Source organism: Salvelinus alpinus, chromosome 2 (assembly GCF_045679555.1).
Source record: "Salvelinus alpinus chromosome 2, SLU_Salpinus.1, whole genome shotgun sequence".
Classification (NCBI taxonomy): Eukaryota; Metazoa; Chordata; class Actinopteri; order Salmoniformes; family Salmonidae; genus Salvelinus; species Salvelinus alpinus.
The window spans coordinates 35,547,848-35,566,651 of NC_092087.1; the positions used below are offsets into that span (position 1 = coordinate 35,547,848).

At 43.0% G+C, this 18,804-nt stretch overlaps 1 protein-coding gene across 3 annotated transcripts; it reads right to left on the bottom strand.

Annotated features, from left to right (window-relative positions):
* Positions 1 to 202: 202 nt before the first annotated feature.
* On the bottom strand, positions 203 to 14,718 carry LOC139559753 (signal transducer and activator of transcription 1-alpha/beta-like). 3 transcript variants are annotated; one of them, XM_071376086.1, is made up of 24 exons: positions 14,485 to 14,713; positions 11,266 to 11,398; positions 10,912 to 11,059; positions 9,574 to 9,669; positions 8,185 to 8,277; positions 7,690 to 7,768; positions 7,384 to 7,463; positions 7,074 to 7,225; positions 6,675 to 6,833; positions 6,406 to 6,495; positions 6,229 to 6,288; positions 5,969 to 5,989; positions 5,727 to 5,820; positions 5,206 to 5,253; positions 4,977 to 5,060; positions 4,683 to 4,781; positions 4,403 to 4,538; positions 4,219 to 4,271; positions 4,024 to 4,118; positions 3,713 to 3,852; positions 3,256 to 3,444; positions 3,059 to 3,113; positions 2,710 to 2,810; positions 203 to 1,708 (listed from the first exon to the last, which is right to left on the bottom strand). In XM_071376086.1, exons 2-24 carry the CDS (start codon positions 11,394 to 11,396, stop codon positions 1,488 to 1,490), a joined length of 2,424 nt encoding a protein of 807 aa, XP_071232187.1. In that variant the 5' UTR covers positions 11,397 to 11,398; positions 14,485 to 14,713; the 3' UTR covers positions 203 to 1,487. The 3 variants fall into 3 exon arrangements, with proteins under 3 accessions (XP_071232187.1, XP_071232178.1, XP_071232197.1); XM_071376077.1 differs by having other exon boundaries at positions 11,266 to 11,402; positions 14,485 to 14,712; XM_071376096.1 differs by lacking the exon at positions 2,710 to 2,810 and having other exon boundaries at positions 11,266 to 11,402; positions 14,485 to 14,718.
* Between the last annotated feature and the right edge of the window lie 4,086 nt (positions 14,719 to 18,804).

Sequence of the window (18,804 nt, forward strand, 5' to 3'; positions counted from 1 at the left end):
CTGAATTACAATGTTTGTGAGATTCTCTAACACAGAGCAACGTGCTGTATAAAAAACAGATTGGTTTCTCCTTCGGCAGCTTGTCTCATCCTAGCCTACTACTGTGGTTACTATCGCAATAGATATTTGTCACTGTGACTACTGAACAGACTGACACCAAACTCAAGATTTGTTGGGGGAAAAAATGTATAGCCAGGTTGGGTCACATCTCAATATCAGTTTATTTTAACCCCTTTATCATCACATGTCATTATCTGCAGACTATGCTGTAAAACAAGAAATACAAATGATAGATGCCATTCCCAATACATGTTAATCTTTCCTCGCTGTATTCAGGAGTTGTGAATCCTGAACGAACAGAGTAAAGTTTGCAATATCCCTGCTGCGGCTTGTACAAAATAACAACAGGCTTTCTGTGGTTATTTCACTCCAAGAGAATTCCCTGACCTGTAAATAGTGGTACATACCAAGTCACTCATTAATGATCACATTCTGCAGCCCATGCTGTGCCCTACAACACTGTACACCCACAGCGTATAGATTGACGTATCCCTCTATCATAAATCAGGTAAGTGGTCACCAGAAATGCTACACTCTAAAAGCAATCAGAAACCATAAAAATGATGATTCATGTGGTACTGTCTGAATTGGCCTAAAATGAAACCGACTGGACCCAAGACTTGGATATCACTCAGTCACTCATCTTCTCCAGCTCTTTGGAGTAGCGCCTTAAAATGTGTCCCTCCGTACCATCCTGGGGTTGGATGCTGGTTGATAATGTCTCTCAGTTACACATAATAGAATTCTTAACCCTGTCGGACACAAGTAATGTAACACGTAATATAAAGTCACATTTTCTCACAAGCAGTATTTTCCTCATATCAATGTATAATACAACGCTTGTGGGCTTTTCTACCTAGTAAGCAGACATGCAATGTCTGTTTTTAGTTGTTTTTGCTCAACCAGACCTTTTATCCAGTGTCAAATATGGTATTTGGACAAAAAACATTATTAAAAGACAAACAGAAGAGAGGAAGAAGTGCAAAAGTTTCATTACCTTTTCAAACACTAAATTAGCTTCTTTTTTTAAAGCTACAGTTGGTGTGAAGGCAATGCAAATATTATAAAAACGGGATTCACATATTTTTCCCTTCTCAGAAATCAGTCACGTCACAACAGTGCAAAAAGTCTTACTAGATCTCTTAATGTAATATATATATACACACACACACATAGAAAAATTGTAATATGCTGTACCTGATGGACACAACAGATGGTCCACGGAGCTTTTCTAATGTTACAGATGCAGAGTGAGAGTAGTAGCCTATATTTGTGTACTATGTAACCACGTTATGGTCTAATGTGCATCCTCAGTTTGGTTAAATATGGATGGACGTTGTCTTTGAATTATGGGTAAGTGCTTCCACAGTAGCAAGTCATATAGTTTGGTTAGACATTGTGTATTGTTGTGAATGCTGCGAGAGTGGTCATTCGCAGGGCTGCAGAGGGGCAGTGAAGGGGAGTCCGGGTAGAGTCCCCTCATGGATGGTTGTGGCGTCATACAGGAAGTCAACGCATTCATACATGTTGGGGTCATTGAGGAACTGCTGAAAGGTGGGATTAGGGTCCTCATCGGGAATTACCATGGGAACAGAGAACATGGGGTCAGGAATCAGGGACAGCTCTGGGGGAGGGAAGGTGGAGGGCTCTGTTGTAAGAAGGAATTTAAAATCAGTTATTTATTCTAGTTACAATCGAGACTCAACGGTTTCATTTGGAAAACAGCATTCTGCAACTCACTGAGGAAGCAGACATGTATTAGGTGAAAAACACAGAACGGAATATCATTATTAGTGATACAAAACAGCCAGTTGTGGTTAATTAAAACATACAGTCCACAGACATGAAGATGCATCTTTGGAGCATATGGTGCGGTATGGTAGTCCCTCCAGGATTTCAGTTTTTTTGTGTAGTATTTGCAGGGGAAAATGCTCGAGTTTGCTGCGGCAATTCTGACATTTTGCATAGCAATAGCCTTTTTTTGTGCAAAAATGCGTTAAAAAAAAAATGTTGACGTGTGGCTTGATTGAATTATGAGGTAAATGTGCGCCAATTGGTTGAAATTGCAAGCCCTCTTTCTGTGCTGCGGTGATAGTCAGTTTTATGCAACAATATTTTGATGATTTGACTGGTTTTATGCTGAAATAGTGCAGTGATTGGCCAAATTTGTAAGCACTCGCATAATAGGCAAGGAATTGTAGATTTCAAAAGAAATTGCGATTGCAGAATCACGGGAATGCTGGAGGGACTGGTATGGCAAACAGAGGAAGAGAAAGGGTGTAAACGGAGTCTGTGTAAATCACCTACCTCGCTCACTAGCTAACATTCTCTACAGAAAATGGCACATGCAGGCATATGCAGAACAATGAGACAATGGGGGGGGGGGGGTGTTAAGGAAAACAGTCAACCAAAAGAAACCCAGCTGATTGAGGTGCCCTCCCTTCTATGGTTTAGCAGTCAGTAGGGAGACTTAAGGACCCCTACTTTGAAATGATCAGCTAAAGACAGAGAAACTTGAGGGCAGATAAAGCTCAAAAGCATGCTATTGTGTTTAGGAGCAGATTGCTGACTTCTGATGAGAAAAAGGGTCAGATGACACTTAAAGGGATTTGGTTGATTGGTGGTTTACTGGGAGGCTTGGCGACTCACCTAACGCCTCTCCACCCAGACCATATCTTGGGTTCATTGGCCCTGAGCCTTCGCCTTCCATAGTTTCAGAATACATAGGCGACTTAGCCTCCAGTGTGTTCCTACAGTAACCAATGACAAATAGCCATTACACACAACCAGTTCCTGAGGTGACCAATGAGAGACTGGGATTACACTACAATTTTGATGGAGCCAGAGTATTTTCATATTACGAGCTTTCATTTACAAAATGGCCTCTGTTCGGAAAGCACAGGTAGAGTGGGGGCTAAGGGAGGCTCATGTAGGGATTTTCAGGTGACTTACAATCCACATGTTAAGGCTGGATAAATGAAATGATAAAAATACTCACTCTTTAGATACGAAAACCAACTTAGTTTTGATGTACTTAATGTATTGACTATCCGCTGAAAAGACAAAGGTACATTATTTAGATTAATAGCAATCAACTCAACTTGCAAAAAGGATGTCAAATGCTTCATAAACAAACTATAAAATGCATCAAGAATCCAAACTTTCATTGCGCCACAAGATCCTTCTGGTACTCACCTCCACTCTTCTCTGTGTAGTACTTCCCGAAGGCCTCCACCTTGGGCGTGTCAGGGTAGAGGAAGAGGAGCGGGTTTTCCGGGACGTTCTCCTCCTCCAGGATCTGGAAGTTTCTGATGATCTCATGGAAAGGGATCTGGCCAAGGTCCACTTTGGTGAAGGGCTGCACCGAGCGCACATCAGGCTCACCTGGAGAGGGAGGACAAGGATAATAGATTAGATAAGGTAGTAGAGAATGTGTGGAAAAGGGGCAGGGAGGGCAATATAGGGGGACAGATAGGAGGAGGATAAATTCACCCTCATTGGAAGCACTAACGTCAATCAATTCATCGGATGCTAAAATATAAAAAGGCGTCACTGTGTGTAGTACAAGACTTCCTAAATGTGACGTAGAAATCTTGCGAAAATAATTTATTGTTAAGTCTCTGTCCCATGCCATATGATCCTGTCGTCTCACCGGTGAGGGAGTAGTCCACCCAGGAGAAGGTGATGCCTCCATCTCTGATGCTCTCACTGAAGCGCAGGAGGAATGTACCCCTCTGTTTCTTCTTCAGGAGGGTCTTCTCTTTGCCTTTACTCACAAAACCCATGATAGAACTGCAGAGTGGAAAAGCATACACAGAGAAAACAAACCAGACCTTTAATAAGTTGTTGTTAAATCAAAGGACATCCATAAACTATTTCTCAAATAATGATTTTGTGAAATAACGGGCCAGCCTATCTCAGAGCCTCAAACTATAATGGGTCATTTTTTCTCCTCAGACATACCCATCTTTCCACAGGTTCTCTAAGTGACTCTTCACCATAAAAAGGATACCATCGAACCACACCCAAAAAGTGAAGTTGGTGTTAGGAACATTTTCCTGCAACACAGGGATGATTGAGGTTGGCACAGCTTAGACTGACATCAGTATTTCCACTGTCAGCATCATGCAGAGAGCTAACAAGTGACAAGATAATCACCTTGCTGAACTTAGTCCATGAGATTTTGCAGGCGTCGTAACTTTGCTGCTTTCCTGAAGGGGCAGAAAACAATAATTTGCCAAACCTACTTCACTGACATCTCTAGACCTGAAAGTCATGTAGCACTGTAAACATACCAGCCAATGAACACTATACCTAGGATTGAGATGGGTAGTAGACGTACCAAAGAGTTTGTGTGCGATCATGTCCAGCTGGTTAGATTCCAGACCCCGCGTGGTGGAGGAGAGGAACTGCCAGCTCAACATCTCCCCTAGTTGGGGCCACGTAGCCGCGGGACAGTTGGCAAAGAACAGAAGGTTCTGCAGAAACACATTCTTAACAATTATTAAAACACACAAATATACATTTATTAAAAACATATATTTTTTTAAGAGTTGGCTAAGTAATTGTTTGAACAAGACATCTGATCAAAAGCTGGGGGACCTGTATTGATGACCTCTCACCTTTGGCTCGAGGCAAAGCATGTTGAACCAGAGGATGGAAGCCCAGGCACTCTGCTGCTGGCTGGAGTTGGAGATGATGACCACAGGGAGAGAGGACGTCTGGGGTGGGATGCAGTGGACAAAGGAACATGCATTCGTATGACCGACTACTGTAGCATGGACCTTATTACATTTAGATTGTTTTTAGCAGACAATCATCCAGGGAAACCAATGCAAGACCAGAACACCCTTACTGTGTCACAATATATGGGGCTGATAGCTAATGAGGGCACAGGGAATGACAGGAAGACCCACCTCTAAGGAGACTGACATGTCGTGCAGAAGAAACTCCGTGTTAAAGTTGATGATGTGCAGCTCCTCTGTGACGCTGAGAGAGAGCTGTCGGCACAGAGAGGTTCACCACCAACACATCCAGGATCAAACACACCTGCTGCTCAACTCTACTACAGCATGGCTGAAGTAGAGTTGTTCCTAATGCTTTGAGTATTAAAGTGTATATATGTTGAAGCGTGATGTAACTCACGTCATGGATCCCCTTGCCCCCTCCTCCAGATTTCTGCTCCTTCAGTGTCTGCAAATAACAATTAAATCTGTTTTGGTTAGTCCATCTCTGCTATAAGCAATTGTGATGACAAAATTGCATAATGCATCAGATAATTGATATCATAATTGATTCATCAAAACCTTTTAAACTGAGACTCAGCTATATGATGTTGCCATGAGCAACACCGCAGATGTTACAGATGAAAGTGATGCACTGACAGTGTATCTTTCACTGACAGTGTATCTGCGCAGGTGCGCTTCGATAGCTACAACGTGTTAGCTGCGGAACCATAAACACTGGAGAAGTACAGCCTCGCGCTTCAATGCTCTTAGTTGTTGCGGAAATTGCCCCAATATTACAGTTTACCTTGTGCATCACTGACTACCTTTAAGCAAGTCAACTGCATACAGTTTCATGGTTAATTTCCACACAGCGTTGTGTAACTGACTACCAATCCATATCTCTCCGCCAACAAAAGCCTGTCTGTCCTACTGACTCACCAGATGTCTGAAGTCTGCCACCATGCCTCCACTCATACTCTCAGCCATGTTCAGGGCCTTACTGTTGGTCCCCAGGACATTGAACCGACGGTACCTACAGGCCAAAAGAACATGGAGTGACCGGGTGAATGTATAAAAGTGGTTTACATGAATTTGTTGACACATTCGATTTCTTTATATTCGTTGTCATGTTTTTACACTTCAAATTTGGCACAAATCTAGTCCCAAATGTCACATCTTACCCTTTGACCAAAGGAGCCTCCCTAGAGATGAGAAAGGGAGAGGAACATCCACTTCAGTATAATGGCCAATAGGGGTCACTTAATTCACTCATATAATTTTCTGACAATGTTCTAAAGTCATCTAGCTCAAAAGCAAAGCAATGATCAATAAATCTAATGACTATCTACATGTCTGGACTAAAGCAACGAGAGCACTATGTAAGGCAGGCATCTAATATGTAAAGAACAACGGATTTAATTTTCCTAAGGTTCCATCTCACCTGTCCATAGACACGTTCACTTTCATGGCATGGTTCAGCTCAGGAACTTTGACGAGGAATCTAGAAGAAACACACGGAATTGTATAAATGGATGTCACATTCACTATGATATTCAATTCAGTGACGGGCTGGTTATTTAACAGCCGTCATAACTAGGAAAGAGTCTGAAGTACTCACCTGGTCTTGACTGAGAACTGGACATTGGTACGCAGGACCAAGGGGCCTTTCCCTTGGGGCATAGAGGGCTGAGTCTCCACCACAAAGGCGCTGAAAACACAAAATACCTTCTGTGAACAATAGTGAGAAAAAGGGAGCTGAACATATCATTAGTGTGCTTGTGTATTATTATTTGTACTGTTTGAGGATTTACTATGTTAGTGTGTAAACTTTGTTTATCAGAGTTGTTTATGAGCCAGTGTGATTGTGTATTGTAAATTATGTAAAACCTTTTGAGCAGGCTGGTGAGGAGGCTGTCCACCCTCTTCTGCAGCGCTGGTTTCTGCTTCTTCACAGGGTCGTGCTCATAGGTCACCTTCCCCATCAGCTCCTCCAGCTTCTTAAGGAACTTACGCACCTGGAACAGACACTCCGCCTCCGTTGTAAACCTAGAGAGAGGTCAGACAGGGGCCGAATAGAGGTCATACAGGAGATCACACAGAGGGGTCAGAGGTCAAACACAACAGAATGAACATGGTCTACCGCCGCAGGCTCTTTCTAAGAAAGGCTTCGTAGTCCCTCCTTCAGCAAGCCAGGGCAGATGTACTGAACGCTCAGAGTTACAGCAGACAGCAGTTAAAGATGGCTTAGGTCAGGTAGATCTACAGAGGTGAATGGCTGTACTGTACCACTTCTCCAACTGGTCCAGGCAGGTGCTGTCTGGGGCTCCAATGCAGGCCTTCTGCTGCCTCCTTTGCCACTGCACTAGCTCTTCCCTCACAAGCACACATAGCAGCTCCTCCGCACCGTCCAGCAGCATACCCATACCGGACAACATGCTCTACAGCGGAGACGGGGAGGACGAAGGGGAGAGAGGGGGGGGAGAACCAGAGGAAATACATGTTATATGAATAATACACTTCATAATGTCCTAATTTATTATTAGGTAAATGTCTAAGGCGTAAATTGTTTAAGGTGATGTAGACTAGAGGGTTGTACCTTCCTGGAGGCGTCCAGTCTGTTGAGTAGAGCCTGCAGCACCTTCATCTGTTCCGTCTTCTCCGCCTCGTTGGTGGTGCCTATGCACAAGAGCCTGAGTCATCGTCAAGTCAACAAATCAACTACAATAGACTGAGGTTACAGATGTCACCCGATAGAACGCGTCACTTCATAACTCACATCTATGACAAAAGAAAATTGACTCTTCATAGCCGTGTGGGCTTCAGGGAAATATATACAGTATCATATCCCTCAGTCTCTATCCTCTGCTTAATCGATTATCACAAATACAAAGGATGAGCTCACCTTCCATGTTATGAGTCTGGTATTTAAAATCAAACTCATCTTGTTGTTCCTCCAGACATTTCACTGTGTGTTCCATGCACTGCATTTACAACAACAAAACAGACAAACTGTCAATGGTGGTCTGTAAATCAAATGTTATTGGTCACATACACATATTTAGCAGATGTTATTGCGGGTGTAGCGAAATGCTTGTGTTCGTTCCTAGCTACAACAGTGCAGTAGTATCTAACAATTCACAACAATACACACAAATCTAAAAGTAAAATAATGGAATTAAGAAATATATAAATATTAGATTGAGCAATGTCAGTGCGGCATTGACTAAAATACAGTATATACATATGAGATGAGTAAAAAAGTATGTTAACATAATGTCATGGTAGTAATGTTATCATAATGAAAAGTTTGGCAGCAACATTAGAGGAGAGCCCACCCCGCATAGGATGCTCATATCATGGTAGGCATTGCAACCTTTAGACTCACGGAGACGCTCACCTGAACTTTATTCTTAAGGTCTGCCATCTTGCGCTCAATGTTCCGCTGGCTGTCTGTCTCCATGGGGTTCTGCTGGACCTGCAGCAGCTGGACCTGAGAGGAAGAAGAAACACAGTATTGATGACCCTAAAGTCTTTCAAATGAGATGTACCGCCTCCTAAGGCGGTGAGAGAGTAGGTATACAGGATAACCCAATCCCGCACCCTATTCTTAAATGCCCTTTTATAATACACAGTGCCTTTGGAAAGTATTCAGAACCCTTTCATTTTCCCACATTTTGTAACGTTCCATTTTCGAATAATGGTGTATTAAATGTTTTTAAATCCTCAATCTACACGCAATACCCCACAATGACAAAGCGAAAACAGTTTATTTTTATTTTTATGTTTGCAAATTTATACAAAATGAACACAGAAATACCTTATTTTAGTACTCAGACTCTTTGCAATGAGACTCGAAACTGAGCTCAGGTGCATCTTGGTTTCCATCCATCATCCTTGAGATGTTTCTACAAGTTGATTGGAGTCCACCTGTGATAAATTCAATTGATTGGACATGATTTGGAAAGGCACACACTTGTCTATGGTCCCACAGTTGACAGTGCATGGCAGAACAAAAACCAAGCCATGAGGTTGAAGGAATTGTCCATAGAGTTCCGAGACAGGAATATGTCAAGGCACAGATCTGGGGAAGGTTCCCAAAACATTTCTGCAGCATTGAAGGTTCCCAAGAACACAGTGGCCTCCATCATTCTTAAATGGAAGAAGTTTGGAACCATCAACACTCTTCCTTCAGCTGGCCGCCCGGCCAAACTGAGCAATCGGAGGAGAAGGGCCTTGGTCAAGGAGGTGACCAAGAACGCAATGGTCAATCTGACAGAGCTCTAGAATTCCTCTGTGGAGATGAGAAAACCTTCCAGAATGACAACCATCTCTGCAGCACTCCACCAATCAGGCCTTCATGGTAGAGTGGCTGATGGAACATCTGGAGAGACCTGAAAATAGGTGCAGCAAAACTCCCCATTCAACCTGACAGAGCTTGAGAAGATCTGCAGAGAAGAATGGGAGATACTCCCCAAATACTGGTGTGCCAAGTTTGTAGCATCATACCCAAGAAGACTCAATGCTGTCATCGCTGCCAAAAGGTGCTTCAACAAAGTACTGAGTAAAAGGTCTGAATACTTACATAATGGGATATATATTTTTCATAAATTAACAAATTCTAAACCTGTTTTTGCTTAGTCATTATGGGGTATTGTGTGTAGATTGAGGGGGGGAAACAATTTACTCGATTTTAGAATAAGGCTGTAACCTAACAAAATGTGGGGGGGGGGGGGAAATCAAGGGGTCTGAATACTTTCGGTTCTTAAAGGCTCTGTGTTTGTCTAACCTGCTCAGCCAGCTCAGCGTTCTGCAGGATCTCCTTCTCTTTCGCCAGAAACCACTGGATGATGTTGGCCAGATTGTAAGGCTCCTCTTGGTACCTCTGGAGGAAGAGAGGGCGTGAAGAGTGGTTTTACTAAAGTAGTAGTACTTCATCAAAACCTTGAAGGGCTGCAAACTCAGTAGCTCTAAGACCCAGTTGACTACTGTTCTAGAAGGTTCTATCTACACTGAACAAAAATATAAACACAACATGTGAAGTGCTGGTCCCATGTTCCATGAGCTGAAATAAAATATCCTAGAAATGTTCCACACACACACAACTTCTCACAAATTTGTTTTAATCCCTGTTAATGAGTATTTCTCCTTTGCCAAGATAATCCATCCACCTGACAGGTTTGGCATATTCAGAAGCTGATTAAACAGCATGATCATTACACAGGTGCATCTTGTGCTGGGGACAATAAAAGGCCACTCAAATGTGCAGTTTTGTTAAACAATGCAATGCCACAGTTGTCTCAAGTTGAGGGAGCATGCAATTGGCATGCTGACTGCACGAATGTCCACCTGAGCTGTTGCCAGACCCTTGAATGTTAATTTCTCTACCATAAGCCGCCTCCAACGTCCATTTAGAGAATTTGGCAGTACGTCCAACCAGCCTCACAAGCGCAGACCACATGTATGGTGTCATGTAGGCGAGTGGTTTGCTGATGTCAACATCGCGAACAGAGTGACCCATGGTGGCGGTGGGGTTATGGGATGGGCAGGCATAAGCTACGGACAACGAACACAATTGCATTTTATTGATGGCAATTTGAATGCAGAGATACTGTGACATTATCCTGAGGCCCATTATGCCAATCGTCTGCCGCTCTCACCTCATGTTTCAGCATGATAATGCACGGCCCTATGTGGTAAGGATATGTATACAATATCTGGAAGCTGAAAATGTCCCAGTTTTTCCATTGTCTCCATACTCAGACATGTCACCCATTGAGCATGTTTGGAATGCACTGGATGGACATGTACGACAGCATGTTCCAGTTCCCGCTAATATCCAGCAACTTCTAACAGCCATTGAACATTTCACAGGCCACAAACAAAATCCTGATCAACTCTATGCGAAGGAGATGTGTCACACCAAATACTGACTGGTTCTGATCCACACTCCTATCTTTTTTCAGCTATCTGTATTCCAAGTGATGTGAAATCCATAGATTAGGGCCTAATGAATTTTTCAATTGTCTGATTTCCTTATATGAACTAACTCACCAAAATCTTTGAAATTGTTGGTTTATATTTTTGTTCAGTATATTTATCAGAGACACCCCATAGAGAGCCACACCTGGAAGCTGTGTTTGAAACGGCGTATGTTGTGCTGCAGCAGGAAGGACTCTCCCCCCTGGACGAAGCGGCTGTGCTGGATATCCAGGTTCTCTAATAACACTTGGAACAGCACCATGGCAACATCATGGTCCCGCGCTGCACGATCCCTAAGGACGGAAACACAAGGAAACTGGTTTAGGAACTACATAAGAGCTTCATTCACCCCTTTTCCCTGACATTCTTTGGGTTTGTTCTACATGGACATCCCTGTGGTCCTTCAGACATCCCTAAATCAGTGCATAGTCACCCAGACCCTTTCAGTTTTTTTTGTGGCTGAAACAAGAAATAGTGCAGGATGAATGGACTGCCTCACCAGTCTTGACCCTCTATCCAGTGTGCCAGGTAGTGGCGTACATCCATGGGGAAGGCATCCCCATCATAGAGCTCATCCACCTGTGTCAGGTACACAGACTCCAGCTGCCTCAGCTTCTCCCACTGGGCCATGCCTGGCTGGAGACAACACCACACGCATGCATATAATCAGTAATAACAGCCATACAGACAGAGTACACAATACGAGGTGAGGTTTGTTTACTAAGCTTGCACATCTAGGGACATTATCTTCTTTGCACTGCTGCCAGTGGTCTGACCACAAGACTACATGTTTATTGAACCTTTATTTAACCAGGTAGGCAAGTTGAGAACAAGTTCTCATTTACAATTGCGACCTGGCCAAGATAAAGCAAAGCAGTTCGACACATACAACAACAGAGTTACACATGGAGTAAAACAAACATACAATATTACAGTAGAAAAATAAGTCTATATACAATGTGAGCAAGTGAGGTGATATAAGGGAGGTGAAGGCAAAAAAAGGCCATGGTGGCAAAGTAAATACAATATAGCAAGTAAAACACTGGAATGGTTGATTTGCAGTGGAAGAATGTGCAAAGTAGAGAGAAATAATGGGGTGCAAAGGAGCAAAATAAATAAATACAGTAGGGGGAGAGGTAGTTGTTTGGGCTAAATTATAGATGGGCTATGTACAGGTGCAGTAATCTGTGACCTGCTCTGACAGCTGGTGCTTAAAGCTAGTGAGGGAGATAAGTGTTTCCAGTTTCAGAGATTTTTGTAGTTCATTCCAGTCATTGGCAGCAGAGAACTGGAAGGAGAGGCGGCCAAAGGAAGAATTGGTTTTGGGGGTGACCAGAGAGATATACCTGCTGGAGCGCGTGCTACAGGTGGGTGCTGCTATGGTGACCAGCGAGCTGAGATAAGGGGGAACTTTACTTAGCAGGGTCTTGTAGATGACATGAAGCCAGTGGGTTTGGCAACGAGTATGAAGCGAGGGCCAGCCAACGAGAGCGTACAGGTCGCAGTGGTGGGTAGTATATGGGGCTTTGGTGACAAAACGGATGGCACTGTGATAAACTGCATCCAATTGATTGAGTAGGGTATTGGAGGCTATTTTGTAAATGACATCACCGAAGTCGAGGATTGGTAGGATGGTCAGTTTTACAACGGCATGTTTGGCAGCATGAGTGAAGGATGCTTTGTTGCGGAATAGGAAGCCAATTGTAGATTTAACTTTGGATTGGAGATGTTTGATGTGAGTCGGGAAGGAGAATTTATAGTCTAACCAGACACCTAGGTATTAGTAGTTGTCCACATATTCTAAGTCAGAGCCGTCCAGAGTAGTGATGTTGGACGGGCGGGCAGGTGCAGGCAGCAATCGGTTGAAGAGCATGCCTTTAGTTTTACTTGTATTTAAGAGCAATTGGAGGCCACGGAAGGAGAGTTGTATGGCATTGAAGCTCGCATGGAGGGTTGTTAACACAGTGTCCAAAGGGCCAGAAGTATACAGAATGGTATCTTCTGCGTAGAGGTGGATCAGAGACTCACCAGCAGCAAGAGCGATATCATTGATGTATACAGAGAAGAGAGTCGGTCCAAGAATTGAACCCTGTGGCACCCCCATAGAGACTGCCAGAGGCCCGGACAACAGACCCTCCGATTTGACACACTGAACTCTATCAGAGAAGTAGTTGGTGAACCAGGCGAGGCAATCATTTGTGAAACCAAGGCTGTCGAGTCTGCCGATGAGGATGTGGTGATTGACAGAGTCGAAAGCCTTGGCCAGGTCAATGAATACGGCTGCACAGTATTGTTTCTTATCGATGAGCGTGGCTGAGGTGCACCCATGACCAGCTCTGAAACCAGATTGCATAGCGGAGAAGGTATGGTGGGATTCGAAATGGTCGGTAATCTGTTTGTTGACTTGGCTTTCGAAGACCTTAGAAAGGCAGGGTAGGATAGATATAGATCTGTAGCAGTTTGGGTCAAGAGTGTCTCCCCCTTTGAAGAGCGATGCTAATGCAGAACGCCATAGGATGTTTTTGTGTTGGTTAAGAGTAGTCAGGTCTGGAGAGAACCAAGGGCTATATCTGTTCCTGGTTCTAAATTTCTTGAATGGGGCATGCTTATTTAAGACGGTGAGGAAGGCATTTAAAAATAAAAGAAACAGGCATCCTCTACTGACGGGATGAGATCAATATCCTTCCAGGATACCCAGGCCAGGTCGATTAGAAAGGCCTGCTCGCTGAAGTGTTTCAGAGCAGTAAACTGGCTAGCTTCTGGTTAGCTTCTATTGTAGATTTCAGATTTGAGGTACATAATACTTCTTTTTTTTTTTTAATTGGCAAGGTGGGTTGCAGGAGTGTTTTGAAGTTGAGTTTTTGGAAAAGAAAATATATAAAAGATACGTGTAAATAAATAAATAAATATATGGGACAAGACGAGGACAAAGGACGTCTGACTGCTATGCCATCTTGGGAATCAAGAATGTATGTAACATGTAACAAGTATATGACTGAAACTCACTCATGGCCTGAGAGAAAGTACCCTTTGAATACTTAATACTCTTATTAATATTTTCCTACACCAAGTATAGGCTATGCCTCAAGAATCCGTTTCTGCGGTTGGAAAGTCTGTTTCAAAGTAAAAAGCCACCCACATGACATTCTGGAAAATGTAAACAAAACTATCATTGTAAAAACGGCTAGGTTCTGACTCGCTACAGGCAAGAACAAGGCAGATGTGTCCATAATATCCAGAGTTTTACTATCCATTGGTCACCACCACACAGTTGCACAAACATATCATATAAGAGCCTGTGTGGAACAGACGTGTCGATGACTAGCAAGAGTAATGTTACAGTGATGGCCGTCAACATCATGTTCTAACCGGACAGCACTAGTGGGCAGAACCGAAACCAATCCGCATTAAGTGCACTAACTGTTTAATCAACATTAAGTTCTGACAGGACCACAAAATTACTAGCGGCTGAGGACATATCCAACCAACCGCTCAGACGAACTCCAGCTAGCCGTTTTTACAATCATCTAAATGTACGTCATAGACAAACGTTGTAACCCAACTAACGTTAGCTAGTTAATAGTTACCATTCTGACTGATTTATGCCCATTTATGACTGATTTATGCTCAGCAACAATACGTTCATGCTCAGCGGTGTACGTGACATTCAGAAGGCTACATTTAGTTAGTTAGCTAACGTTAGCCAGTTGTCACTCACCTGTTACGTTACTGTAGTAAATGTTTCTGATTATCGATGACGCACTATTCGCAATGTTGTAGGATTGACAGCTCGTACGTTTTTAACAGAAAATATTTGTTTGTAATTGTGTAGATCATAAAACCAGAAACCGAGACAAACTTCGCTTCCTATTTATGGGAGCAGACATTTGAAACAATTCGGTTCACCTCCCCCCGATTTCATTAAAAGATCACGCACTTTGTTCGCTAAATGTCCCCTCCCAATTTCTCTTTGACCAACCCTGCAACGCACCATTTTGTTTCTTATTGCTGTTTTATTTGGATCCAATGAGCCGAAATGGATGAAATACGGAAGTCCAGTTTCTGCCTTAAAACATTTCCAGAAGCTGATTGGTCCCATTGGGGTACGATTGGGCCATCCCTTCAACACTGTTAAGCATTCATGATTGGTCAAAAGGACATGACAATCTATGATTACCGAATCAAGGTGGGACAAACTCAGTTTAGCAGAGGGAGTAAATGAAGAGGGAAGAGCGAGATCGAAACCTAGGACCATCTCAAAAGACTTCCAAGAAATTACGTTTCGAAAGTGAGGTATGAAAACAGAAAGGTCCACCCTCTTTTCTTCCGGCGCTTGAATTCAAATGCCTGTATTCTTGACTTAAAGTAATTGCCATCAGACTGTACTGTATTTTTTTTTATAAACTGATAATATTTCACAGGCTAACGTTAACTGATAACTGGAAATCGGCATGAATTAATTAATTCACAGGTTAGAAACATTAACTAATAGCAATAGACAAAGGACACAACAGACATACAACCAACAGTTTTCACAATGTTTCTGATTCTGAAAACACGCTATTCGCAATGTTGTATGATTGACAGCTAGCATGTTTCTAGCATAACATATTTTTTGCTAATTGTGTAGTTCATAAAACCTCGGATGCTGGATTTATTTTGTATTACATGAAGCTTGGCAAAGTAAGTGTAACAAACCATTTGCATTTCTCATTATTACCCTGAATAGAAGTTCATCATCCTACAGTTTTGAGAGATTACCTGGTTGCTGCTGTATCATGGTTGATAATGGTAATCAACAGCATCCCATATTTACACTAATATGAATCCTTTTCTTCCAGTTGGTGACTGACAGCTTGTTTTTCTCACGGAGGATTCTTTCATTATATTACATAAAATACAATTGATTATATCTTGGTAGTATAACAATATACAACTGTAATAATAGCCTACATTGACCATTGTGCTGAAATGAGCCACATAATGACTCAAATGCACAGTTTGGGCAAAATGTACCTGTGTTTCAAAGGAGGTTGGTGAGACCTTAATTGGGGAGGACGGGTTCATGGTAGTGGATGGAGCAGAATCAGTAGAATGGTATCAAATACATCAAACATATGGTTTCCATGTGTTTGATGCCATTCCATTCGCTCCGTTTCAGACATTATGAGCCGTCATCCCCTCAGCAGCCTCCACTGCTGTGTTTTGTATAATACATTTTGCAGTGAAGAAACAGATTGGTCGCGTTCCCCTGCTGAGATGTTGTATGCACCATAAAATGGTTGCGTGCCACATCGACTGCCGTTGCACACCCGATTTCTATAACATACGATGTGGTCAAATCAAATCAAAGTTTATTTGTCACGTGCGCCGAATACAACGTGTGTGTGTGTGTGTGTGTGTGTGTGGGTAAGTAAATAAATAAAATAACAGTAAAAAGACATTTGAAAATAACAGTAGCAAGGCTATATACAGTCACCGGTTAGTCAGGCTTATTGAGGTAGTATGTACATGTAGGTATTGTTAAAGTGACTATGCATAAATCATGAACAGAGAGTAGCAGTAGCGTAAAAAGAGGGGTTGGCGGGTGGTGGGGCACAATGCAGATAGCCCGGTTAGTCAATGTGCGAGAGCACTGGTTGGTCGGGCCAATTAAGGTAGTATGTACATGAATATATAGTTAAGGTGACTATGTATATATGATAAACAGAGAGTAGCAGCAGCGTAAAAGAGGGGTTGGGGGGGCACGCAATGCAAATAGTCCGGGTAACCATTTGGTTACCTGTTCAGGGGTCTTATGGCTTGGGGGTAAAAACTGTTGAGAAGCCTTTTTGTCCTAGACTTGGCACTCCGGTACCGCTTGCCATGCGGTAGTAGAGAGAACAGTCTATGACTGGGGTGGCTGGGGTCTTTGACAATTTTTAGGGGGTTCCTCTGACACCGCCTGGTGTAGAGGTCCTGGATGGCAGGCAGCTTTGCCCCAGTGATGTACTGAGCCATACGCACTACCCTCTGAAGTACCTTGCGGTCGGAGGCCGAGAAATTGCCGTACCAGGCAGTGATGCAACCGGTCAGGTTGCTCTCGATGTTGTAGCTGTAGAACCTTTTGAGGATCTCAGGACCCATGTCAAATCTTTAGTCTCCTGAGGGGGAATAGGCTTTGTTGTTCCCTCTTCACGACTATCTTGGTGTGTTTGGGCCATTCTAGTTTGTTGTTGATGTGGACACCAAGGAACTTGAAGCTCTCAACCTGCTCCACTACAGCCCCGTCAATGAGAATGGGGGCGTACTCGGTGCTCCTTTTCCTGTAGTCCACAATCTTCTTCTTTGTCTTGGTTAGCTGATATGTAAAATACCTATCCAGGCATTGTAAGATCTGGCATGCGTCAGAAATGCCTGGGCAGAGACAACATGCCCATTGAAAGACTGAAACAATGATGTATATAAAGACTAAAGTGCAGATGCTATGTATTGGCCAATGAGAGGCTTTGAAGCCACCGGTCGGCCATATTGGTACTTTTCAGAAGAAGCAGTCCTCCCATAGAGCTAGATAGAGGAGTCATCTTTGTATTTTTGCCAGCACCATTGAGGCTATCTTCATTTTAAAGTAGTCCATTTATTCTCATAGGAATCCCCACCCAGTTAACTACTTTAAAAAGGTGGAAGCCCTCAATGGCAATGTCCATGCTAAAACGGGTTATATCTATGATGAATCCTCTATTGAAATACAGTAAATGGAGTTCTACAGAATTTATTTGAAATGTTTCAAGGACAAAATTAAATTTTAAGTATATTTACAAAAAAAAGTATACTTTTAGGAAAATGTTTTTCTATTCATTTCATTTTATTATTTGTATGTTTAGCTCACATAATATAATTTAAAGTATGCATTAAGGTGTATGTAATATAATAAACATGGCAAAAACAAATTTAGACATTAAAAATGCATTTTCTATAGCTTTGAAAATCTTGTTCACAATGGTGGAGTACAAAAATGGAGAAGCTCCCACTGTCAGTTATCTAGTGTATATATAAATAATTGCTCTGGGCCCGGTTTCCCAAAAGCATCTTCAGGCTAAGTGTATTGTTAGAACCTTCGTAGGAGCATCATTAAATGTCTGAGCTTTTCCCAAAACCATCGTTATTAATGTTGCACTTGAAAACGCTCATAATCAAATCAAACTTTGTCATATGCGCCGAATACAATGCTGAATACAACATTTGATTAATAGTTTAGCAGTCTTATGGCTTGGGGGTAGAAGCTTTTAAGGAGCCTTTTGGTCTTAGACTTAGCGCTCCGGTACCATTTGGTGCTCCGGTACCGCTTGCCGTGCGGTAGCAGAGAGAATAGTCTATGACTTGGGTGACTGGAGTCTTTGGCAATTTTTTGGGCTTTCCTCTGACACCGCCTAGTATATAGGTCCTGGATGGCAGGAAGCTTGGCCCCAGTCATGTATGCACTACCCTCTGTAGCGCCTACCGGTCAGGATGCTCTCGATGGTGCAGGTGTAGAACTTTTTGAGGATCTGGGGATCCATGCCAGGGGTACGTGCTAATTCCCCTCAACAAGAGGGTAGGGGAATAAACACGTACCTCTGAGGGACCCCCGTGTTCAGGATCAGCGTGGCAGACGTGTTGTTGCCTACCCTTACCACCTGGGGGCGGCCCGTCAGGAAGTCCAGGATCCATTTCCAGAGGCAAGTGTTTAGGCCCAAGGTCCTTAGCTTAGTAATGAACTTTGTGGACAGTATGGTGTTGAACGCTGAGCTGTAGTCAATGAACAGCATTCTCACATAGGTGTTTCTTTTGTCCAGGTGGGAAAGTGCAGTGTGGAGTGCGATTGAGATTGTGTCATCTATGTATCTGTTGGGGTGGTATGCGAATTGGAGTGGGTCTAGGGTATCAGGGATGATTCTGTTGATGTGAGCCATGACCAGCCTTTCAAAGCACCTCATGGCTATCGACGTGAGTGCTACGGGGTCGGCAGGTTAGGCAGGTTACCTTCGCTTCCTTGGGCACAGGGACTACGGTAGAGACT